Raw genomic sequence first — 10495 nt, 5'->3', positions numbered from 1 at the left:
CCCTCCCCAGTCTGTGGAAAAATTGTCTTCCATGAAACCGGTCCCTGGTGCCAAAAATGTTGGGGACCAATGCTCTATAATACTAGCAACTCTGAACAAATTGCTTTCCAGCAACTGCTTGAACACCGCCAATAACAACGAACTCATTATCTCTCAAATTAGTCCCCGTCTATTTTCTGACAGCTCTGTTAGAACTAGCTTCCTGGGCTTCCCTGGTGGCGCAGTGGTTGAGAATCCGCCTGCCGATGCAGGGGACGCCCCGGTCCGGGAGGATCCCACATGCCGCGGAGCGGCTGGGCCCGTGAGCCATGGCCGCTGGGCCAGCGCGTTCGGAGCCTGTGCTCCGCAACGGGAGGGGCACAGCAGCGAGAGGCCCGCGTACCGCAAAAAGAAAAATGGAACTCTGCCAGACTCCCCTAGTCTTCATAACATTGACCCCTGAGGAAGGCTGATAAGGACTCAAAAAAAGCCTATGACAGGGCAGATTGGCAGGCCAGGGTCAGACCTCTGGGAGAGAATGAAGTATTAATGGGGAAATTCAGGGGTTTTCAAGTGAGGGGCCAAAGCTAAAACGTCCCTCCTCTAAAGGGCTGAGTGTTATTTCTATACATCATACAAGCATCTCCTGTCACGGTTAATTTCATTTCAAAGCTCTACATTTATTTTAGATTAAGCTGTCCTGTACATATCTATTATGAACAATATTAACCTATTCTATCACCTTCCAAATCGTTTGTGCTATTCTATTCACTTTTATTCTCTTTTTCCTACTTTCCCTCTTTGTTGGACACAAAACCCAGCCTAGAAAAATACTCTTTGGTGAAGGTTTGGCTACCCCTGGGTGAGAGGATTACAGATGATTTTTCATTGAATTTCTTTTCCTTTCCTTTTTTTCTTTAACTTTTCTGTATTTTCTAAATGGTCTACAATGAACATCAATTGTTTGCGTAATTAAAAAAAACAATTAAGTGAAAAAAATAAACAGGTAAGAGACAGTTATCTCTTTGGGGGATGCTGGTTAAACTGGAACAAGTGGATACTGGCCAGCAATTATTGATGATGATGATGATGAACCTATGAACGTTAACTTACAAGGACAAAGGGTCTTTGCAGATGTGATTAAGAAAGGATGTTGAGACGAGGAAATTATTCTGGATTATCCATGTGGGTCCTAAATCCAATCACAAGTGTTCTCATAAGAATTCAGTAGAGGGACTTCCCTGGCGGTCCAGTGGTTAAGACTTTGCCTTCCAGTGCAGGGGGTGTGGGTTCGATCCCTGGTCAGGGAGCTAAGACCCCACATGCCTCGGGGCCAAAAAACCAAAAACAAAACAGAAGCAATATTGTAACAAATTCATAAAGACTTGAAAAAGTGGTCCACATCAAAAAAAAAATCTTAAAAAAAAAAAAGAGAATGAGGTAGAGAGAGATTTGATACCTACAAAAGAGGAGGGGGCAATGTGACCACAGAGGCAGAGACTGGAGTGATGTGGCCACAAGTGAGGGAATGCCGGCAGGCACAGGAAGCTGGAAGAGGCACAAAATGGATTCTCCCCTTAGTGTAATGGATGCAAAGGCCAGTAAGAGGAAGTCCTGGTTCTTTAGGAGCTCTGCGTAATGGGGCTGGTGGGAGAGACGGGAGGTGGGGGACGTGAATGGGTGAATAATTGGCGTGTGATGCGTACTGTGGTGGGAAAAAGTGCTGTGGGAGTCAGAGGAGGGGATGACTGAGGGAGTTAGGGACCACTTAACAGAGAAGGTGACGTTTGAACAAGGTTTTAGAACTACAGACTTTCTCCAGATTGAAAGGGGTAGAGAAGGCGCTCCAGACAGAGGAAAGCATACTGAGGAAGAAAACTAGGAAAGTGTGCCCTCTGTGTGTGGCTGGAGCACACTTGGAGCTCTGCTCACAAGTTTCATGCTTTTAGACAAGGTTATTTAAGTTCTCTTAGCCTGTTTGCTTTTTGTAACGTGTACTTACTTCTGCACAGGTTGATGAGATAAAGGTTCGAGCCTCTAAACAGGCACTTTACTAGTTTCCCTCTCTTTGTGGAATTCAGTTGCTGAATGGAGAACACAGACCATAGCTGTACGTTTTTAACTATGGAGTATCAAGCTATTGACATTTATAAATGGCTGAAGGAGGCATGTTGTGTCTCCAGAATTGTTATTTAGATACAATGCTGAAAAGCTGGAGAGGTTGACATTGTTTGTGATCCTAGTACTTTAGCATAGCATGTCAGCGATAGTAAACTACCAGGTGTCATTTAGAATAAAATGCAGGCAGCTTTCTCATTTAGAAATTGATCATCCATGTTGTGAATTACCCAGGCTTTGCATTGTTTCCTTTATCTTGCCCATGGCCTGGAGAAAAATGATATTAAACCTTGTATTTAGCTGGTAGTAGAAAAATATAAATCTGGTAATCAGACCTCAGTTTCTCTTTCCAGCATTGCTCTTATTTTGCTATGGACCTTTGTCGAATCCTAGCCTCCCTGGGTCTTGGACTCTTTAGCAGACTCTTGTATAAAATTTTTTATGACTATACTTTTCATCGTTGTTGGCAGCAGAATTGTAAATCAAATTGTATGTTAAATGAACTGGAGTTTACTTTATAAAGGATTTTAGGAGAAAATCTTTTCTAAAGATTTTGCTTTAGAACTAGATTATAAATCCCTTCACAGACATCCCTGAGATTTTATCATGCTTGGTGTTTGGACTCACTAAAACAAGAAATGTTTTTGAACTGGAAACGCTTCTCCACTCTACTCTGCATTTCAAAAATTTTAAAAAAGCACCTCCAAAACAAAACTTGTTCAAGTTTGCATTTTTGTACAGCAGAGTTGCTTGAGGTGAATAGTAGATCAAATATTGAAAGCCCACGGTTGCAACTTATCTAAAAAGAAGTCTTCTCTTCTCATGGGTAAACCTAAGTTTTTTTGGATGTGAAAATAGGGTGTTGGGCTGCTCTTAGATAATACAAGGAGGTGAAAAGCAATGATGCAATGATGAGTGAAGTATAGTCTGACCTGGCATTGCCATTGCTTCAGTGTTGGCATTGACCAGGGTGTGACCCCTTAATCTTCTCTCTGAGCTGATTCTGGTTGTGGTTTTTCCACATTGGTAATGTTTTAGTCTATTAGGATACTGGTTTTATTATGTGTAAGAGTCTTTAATATTCTTTTGAATTACTGATACTTTCCTATTTTTCTTTGTAGGTTGAGGTGAAAAATATGGCTTTGATATCTTCATGGAAAACTGCATTATTTCAATCCTGAATCTGGTTCGGTTACCTTATTGACTTATTACTATATTAAAAATGTTTACTTAGCAGTGATTGTAAAATGAAAGTAATTAACATGTACATGTTTTTTGGGGGGAGACTAAGGGGAAACAGGTGTTCAGCCTACAAAAACATTTCTCATTGGATTTCCTGTGAAGTCAGTGTGTCTTGGGATTAACTTTGAAACAAATTAAAAAAATTTTAAATTAAAAAAAAAGTTTACTTAACTATGGTATTTGTTCTGGTAAAACCTTGTGGTTTAATAAGAATTTTTGCAAATATCCATTATATTCTTCTCTTGGTACATAAAAGTGTTAATATTTTAAAATCTATTGGACATTCTATTTCAAAGTTTAGTTCTATTATCTTAGTACTATCAGAAAATGTGCTTTGAATTGCTGAAATGAGTTGTATTGGACAACACCTGTCTCAGCAGAGGCACTTAAAAATCATTTTCATCCTTCCTCTTGTAGTAATGATTTTTTTTTTAACCCGTATGTTTTTAAGCTGTATGTTTAACCCTGCCAATCCGGTGGCAACTTAAGTGTTTGTGCAGTATTTCACTTGAGAAATAAGGTATTTCACTCAAGATTGAAGTCTTGCTGTTGGAGAAGAGGATTTCTCTCCAATATTGGATTAGAAAAAAAAGCAAAATGTTAATACAGAATGCCTCAAAAAATCAAAGGTAGGGGCTTTCCTGGTGGCGCAGTGGTTGAGAGTCCGCCTGCCGATGCAGGGGACACGGGTTCGTGCCCTGGTCCGGGAAGATCCCACATGCCGTGGAGTGGATGGGCCCGTGAGCCATGGCTGCTGAGCCTGCGCATCCGGAGCCTGTGCTCCGCAACGGGAGGCCCGCGTACCGCTAAAAAAAAAAAGGCAAAGGTGGCCTGAATGAAAAATTTACTCTAAATACCTCGACTAATCTTTCAGTTTCCACATAATCATGACATGGAACAGCTCTTTGCCAAAAAACATTTATTTTTAAAATTTACTTAAGCGTTTCATAGAAACTTTAGTAATAGCCAGAATAATTCATGTCAGCTTAGCAAACTCTTAACAGCAAGCAGAAAGAGCTTATGCAAAGATCCTGTCTTTACACAGTCATAGTTAGGGCAGTATTTTACTTCATCTCTTCATTAATAGCTTTGCTTTCACACTGAAGTCTTCAGACTATTCTGTATATACATTCAACCCCTATTTTCCTGTAACCAGTTTCCCAAGGAAGATATGTGTCGTTCACAAAGGGATCTTTAAAAGGTGATAAACTATAGCAAATGTTACTTAACAAATGAGTCTCAGCATATGGAAGGAGAAAGTGTTTCTAAGTATTTCTATAAAAAGCATGTCCGTGGTGGGGGTGGTGGGGTGGTGGTGGGATGAACTGGGAGACTGGGATTGACATGTATACACTGATGTGTATAAAAGCGATAATTAATAAGAACCTGCTGTATTAAAAAATAAAATAAAATAAAATAAAGCAGGTCCATATTTCATACTGTTTGCAAACCGATAAAACCTATTTCTAATAGGCAGATAAATGCTTTCCTTTCTCAAAAGGCCTGCTTCCCCTTCACTACCCACTCTACGAGGTCTAACTTGGGTTTTTCCTGAGAGCTTCTATACCTCTTGTCCTTTAAGGAAGGGGACGGGAAAAGCTTCTGTGCCGAGTACCCTCTTTTATCCCCTTCTCTATGCTGACCCTCACATCCCCTGCCAGTCCTGATTCTCTCACTCTGACCAGCTTGATCAACTCTAAGTAGAGGTGTCTAGGGAGCAAGCTAAAAGGTTAAGATCAACGAGTACATCCTTTTAAAGAAATCCATGTGGCTGTTTAAAGTTCATACAATTATTGAGGATGATCAAACAATGCTATTTACCGTGTGGAAAAACAGCCCTCTGGCCTTATAGCGCAGTCATTTCGTTGTGAGACAAGGTGCTAATCCCTTTCAGTTCTCAGGGGAGTACAGTTTAATCAGATGCTGTACTTGTGTTGGATAACCTGTGATGGGACAAGCTCGGTGACTCTTCACGTAATTAAACACACAGCGATAACAAAACACATAGCCAGAGGTGGCGAGAACGGTGTCATTCACCCGGTTTTTACGACACAGTGGGCACACAGTCTTCATTTGGGGCAACAGGGGAGAATCAGAATTGTAGTCTAGATGTACCGGTGGTGGTGGAGTAGGCAGGGCAGTCAATGACTTGATGGTTTCTTGGTTTCCGGATGAATACCACCACTCAAGGAACTGCAGGAAGAATACACCCACCGAAAGGCCAGTAGAGAGGCATGAGGCGGCACCTCCCACGGCTTGCTTCAGAGCTGACTTCATCTTCTCGCCAACGCCGTTTGGAGAACAGAACAAGGAGGCAAAAGGAGAAACTGTTTATTTAGGTACAATCACAGAACAACTAATACGCATGCAATTCTTACACTTTTCATTAGAATCGTTGATTCAGCTTGGGGATTGAATAGTTGCTGGACTGGCGTTTTCACTTGTAAGTGTCTATTCGAAACAATTCCTCTTTCTGGCCTACCGTATTTTAGGAGTTCTAGGAGCTAAGCTTCGTTTTTAATGACTAGGGCTTTGTTGCTTTGTGTTTTGAGAAGGAAATTAATGAGCCATTGATTATATAGACCTTTTATGGGGGTGGAAGATAGTATATCCAGAAAAAGAAATAACTCACTTAAAGAACAACTCAGCAGTACTGAGGAATATATTTGAACTTGTCAGAGAACAGAGACACTAGGAGCGGGATAGCACCATGGTTAAGAGCAGTCTTTAGAATTGTACTGATCTGGCTTGAATCTCAGCTCTGCCGCCTATTAGCTGTGTGGCCTTGGCAAGGTACTCAAATGTTAGAACTTAGTTTCCTCAACTGTTAAGTGGTGCTAATGCATTTATTTCATTGAGCTGTGATGAGGATTGAGATAATATATGTAAACACCTAGCACAGGGCCTGGTACATACCAAGTGTGTGCAAAAATGTAGCCAGTATGATGAGGAATTTTACCAGGATGACAATCCTTGTTTTATGGACACAAGAATTTTTCGATGATTTTATGAAATACCCCGAAGTGGACTGAGGTGGGTAAATTTCATAAAATTGGGATAAGATTTTAGGATTTATTAATCAAATATGTTGGGGAAATGTTAAGGCCTCACCTCCCAGCTGGTTGCTGCACCATGCTGGCTCCGGCTGGTTTGTGCTCCAGAGCTTGTATATCCTGAACTGTAAGTCGACCTAGCCGAACCCCAGCCGGACTCAGCAGTGGTGAGTGATGCTGAGCCTTTCCTAGGATGTATCGAAGCTGCTGTACAAGAAACCAGCCTTCCCAGGCCATGTTAACAAATGGGTAGGCTGCCAAAAAGGCTCTGTAAATTCGTTTCCAGCGGGAAGTAGGGGGATGGATGGAATATTCTTCCTCTTCTCTCAGGCTAGAAATCAGCTTCTCCAGCTTCACTTTCAGACTGGGAAGAAGAACCAGGAAAATAACTGACTTCCAAAGCTGCTTCTTTGGGAGACCAGCACTGGCCAATCTCTGAAGCTTGTGTGTGTCTCCCATTACGATCCTCTTTAAGCCATAAAAGTTTTCAGAAAACGAGGCGCTGGTTTTAGACAGATAATGTTGCTGGAGCAGAAGATCTAGCAGGGTGAAGATTTCATCAAACCACTTCCACAAGAAGCCGTAGCGGGCAGGATTTGATTCTGCAAGAACCTAAAGCAAAATAAATAAATGAAATTCATTTCATTACACAGCTACTATGCCTTGTATTTATATTTCCTTTTTTTCCCTCTGAATTTCCACACTTCTTTCTGGGTCTACCTTAACCTCCCTTTAGTGCTGGGTATTCAGTACACATAACAAGAGACTCCATAACCATTAAATCATGTGATGTGCATTATATGCTAATTGGTTATTTCAAAACTTAGGCCAACAAATAAATTCAGATTATTGGCTTGGTTTTTACCCGGACGTTCCTAAAACTTTTCAGAGAATTAAATCCTTACCTTGACCACATGATGAAGAGCAGGTCTCACTGCTGTCATTAAACTGTCCTGTGCTACCACCTCAAAGATGGATGGCTGGTCATCCACCGAAGCAGTTGTGATGTGAGCCCCGTGCTCAGCCATAGTTTCGTGTGTGCACTGGGTTTTACTTTGCCCACAAACTCTAGTAAGCATGAACTTTCTGGGGGTGCCAGATGGGTGCTATCTTACAGGAACTGGGCAAAAAAGACCTCTTCCGGAGGCAGAGGGGAGGGGCCTCAAGGTAAGGTGAAGAATGAAGTCAACGCGAACACCCACGTTAGGGAAGCAGTGTGTGGGAGAGGTGAGTTGATTAATGCTGCACCTCACAGGGAAAAGCGTGACTATAGGGGGACAGGTACGGCGAAGGAGCGCCGGCCTCTCGAGCGGCAGTCCTGGAGGCGGCCAACCACGGACTCCCAATCCGGAGGGCTCAAAAGCCAGGCGGCTCTGAGGGATCGAAGGTGCCAGTGCAGGCCGGCCCCAACGGCCTGGCTCAGCTGCGGGCTGTGCAATCCCCCCGCCCGCTCCAGTCCTTGTGAGCTGACGCTAGGCGAGGGGCGAGGAACCCGCGACACCGCGCTTGAAAGGAGGTCTCGGCTTTATGTCAGAAGCCGCACCCGGAAATAGAAGCCGCTTGGAGCCCGGTGGCCGTGGAGAGGCGCTCTAGCCCCGAACGCGGCCCCGCGACCGGAACTAGAGAACTCTATGATCTCACAGGGACTTCCGCTTCCGCCCCCAGCGGGCTCGCTTGGAGAGGAGTTTTCCGCTGGTAGGTTTTACTTTAAGGTGAAGAATGAAGTCAACGCGAACACCCACGTTAGGGAAGCAGTGTGTGGGAGAGGTGAGTTGATTAATGCTGCACCTCACAGGGAAAAGCGTGACTATAGGGGGACAGGTACGGCGAAGAAGCGCTGGCCTCTCGAGCGGCAGTCCTGGAGGCGGCCAACCACGGACTCCCAATCCGGAGGGCTCAAAAGCCAGGCGGCTCTGAGGGATCGAAGGTGCCAGTGCAGGCCGGCCCCAACGGCCTGGCTCAGCTGTGGGCTGTGCAATCCCCCCGCCCGCGCCAGTCCTCGCGAGCTGACCCCAGGCGAGGGGCGAGGAACCCGCGACACCGCGTTTAAAAGGAGGTCTCGGCTTTATGTCAGAAGCCGCAACCGGAAATAGAAGCCGCTTGGAGCCCGGTGGCCGTGGAGAGGCGCTCTAGCCCCGAACGCGGCCCCGCGACCGGAACTAGAGAACTCTATGATCTCACAGGGACTTCCGCTTCCGCCCCCAGCGGGCTCGCTTGGAGAGGAGTTTTCCGCTGGTAGGTTTTACTTTTCTCAGCTGGTTTTGCATCGCTGTCTTGTTGGAAAGCCAGAGGCGCTGATATCTCTCTACAGAGTCTTTTTGGCAAGGTGTTGGGTCGCCGCGCTGACGTCTGGCTCCCGGAGCCAGAGCTCGGCCTGTTGCTGAGGCCTTTGTTCCCTGGGGCGATAGAGAGAGGCGAGGGACCCAAGCGAAGGTGGAGGTGGAAGGCTCACTCTGCTTGCGGCGGGGGTGGTGGCTCACTATTTTTGCCGCCTTCGGGAAGGATTTGAAGCTACAAAGCCGAGATAGAAGCTTTAGCCTTATGGCTGCCAATTATTAGCAAAAAAAAATTTCCTGCTGTTGTTCAGAATTTGGGACGATTATTTTTCATTCAAGCTGGTACCTTAATTGTCTTCTAGGTTAGGTTACGTTCAAGCGGAACTCTAGGCACTTGCTACACTAAATGAAAATGGTTCCTACCCTCGAACACGGTAGGATGCGTCACATTAGCGATACGAATACAGTGCTAAAACGGAGTGATGCTGTTGAATTCTAAGTAGCGTGAATTGGGGAGGCTTGGCAGAGAAGGTAGTTTTCATTGTATACCAAAGTTAATGTAATTAACCTGACCTTTTGCAAACTGCTTTTACATCGTATGCAATTGCCTTGAGTAGCTGCAGGTTTACTGAATTTGGATAATAAAGTTCATCTCCTCTCTCTCCAACCTCTCCCCTCAACCCCTGGGCTAAATAGCTAGAAATAGAAGTTTGCTTACTTTATATCATAGAGGACGTTATGGTATAAAGATAGTTAATTGTTTCACATAATGAGAACGCTGGAACAAGGTTTGGGTTTCGTTGTTTCAATAGGAGAAATAAAATATTGCAAATAAACCTTAATTGTGGTTCCAAAAAGTGTTTCAGGGAATTCCCTGGCGGTCCAGTGGTTAGGACTCTGTTCTTCCACTGCAGGATGAATGGGTTGGATCCCTGGCCAGGGGAACTAAGATCCTGCATGTAGCGTGGCCAAAAAAAAAAAAAAGAGTGTTTTATAGTCTGATTGGATACCTGCTGGAGAAAGTCACATTGATGGAAGATTTTACCTTACAGAGTTTTAAGGAGTAGAGATAATGTATCTATATAAAACACCTAGCTTTAGGTTCTTGGTCAGTGGTAGCTCTTACAGAGAGGCTTTTCTTAAGTGTACAGCAAAAAGACAAAGTTGAGAAATAGCATCACCTAAGACGAGTGGGAAGTTAGTTAAACATTGGTATCAGTTAGGGTTCTTTGGTTACAAGCAACAGAAAACAGGCTAATTTAAACTAAAAAATTTATTAGAAAAATATGGAGTAGCTAACAAAATAAGGAAAACCAGCTCTGAGGGAACAGGAATTACACAGTCCTACTGGATGTTTCTAGCAAGAATTAGCAAAGTGTCATACAGGCATCGCTGTTGCAATGAACGAGCTTCAACAAATTTCTGTCACTGTACTTATGATTCAGATCCCTATTGACTGACCTTGGTTCAGATTTCATCTCCACTCGCTGTTTCACTCTTAGCCAGAAGAGTGCAAGACACCTTAATAGTCCTTTGAGAATATTCCAAAAGTAAACTGATGTTGTTATGTGAGAAAAAAGGCAGTCAAAAATAACAATGTCAATTATTACAGCCAATAAATAATAAACACCTCATCACAAATCCCACTCCCAGGTTTATGGTGTAATAAGCAAGACACAGAAATTGATTGCACTTACGTTAAAAGGTGTGAAGAACCATCAGATAGGTTAATATGGTGAATTTAGAGGAAGAGACAATAAGAGCTGGGAGAAATGAGGCCGTTTAAACTAGCTTAAACAGAAGCTATATTGGCCTTTGTAACCAAGG

At 43.6% G+C, this 10495-nt stretch overlaps 1 protein-coding gene and 1 non-coding gene across 2 annotated transcripts; one reads left to right on the top strand and one right to left on the bottom strand.

Annotated features, from left to right (window-relative positions):
* The first annotated feature begins 3000 nt into the window (after positions 1-3000).
* LOC112390380 (Z30 small nucleolar RNA) lies at positions 3001-3097 on the top strand. The gene has a single exon (XR_003001258.1). It is a non-coding gene; the product is annotated as a Z30 small nucleolar RNA (small nucleolar RNA).
* A 1144-nt stretch (positions 3098-4241) lies between these two features.
* LOC112416034 (peroxisome assembly protein 12) lies at positions 4242-8038 on the bottom strand. The gene is made up of 3 exons (XM_024769320.1): positions 7298-8038; positions 6451-7004; positions 4242-5629 (listed from the first exon to the last, which is right to left on the bottom strand). The coding sequence occupies exons 1-3, from the start codon at positions 7469-7471 to the stop codon at positions 5230-5232; spliced, it is 1128 nt and encodes a 375-aa protein (XP_024625088.1). The 5' UTR covers positions 7472-8038; the 3' UTR covers positions 4242-5229.
* Between the last annotated feature and the right edge of the window lie 2457 nt (positions 8039-10495).

The sequence above is a fragment of the Neophocaena asiaeorientalis genome, unplaced genomic scaffold (assembly GCF_003031525.2).
Source record: "Neophocaena asiaeorientalis asiaeorientalis breed wild unplaced genomic scaffold, Neophocaena_asiaeorientalis_V1.1 scaffold1136, whole genome shotgun sequence".
NCBI classification, from domain to species: Eukaryota; Metazoa; Chordata; class Mammalia; order Artiodactyla; family Phocoenidae; genus Neophocaena; species Neophocaena asiaeorientalis.
The sequence above is the reverse complement of the archived record's forward strand: the minus strand, read 5'-3'. Positions and strand labels throughout refer to the sequence as shown.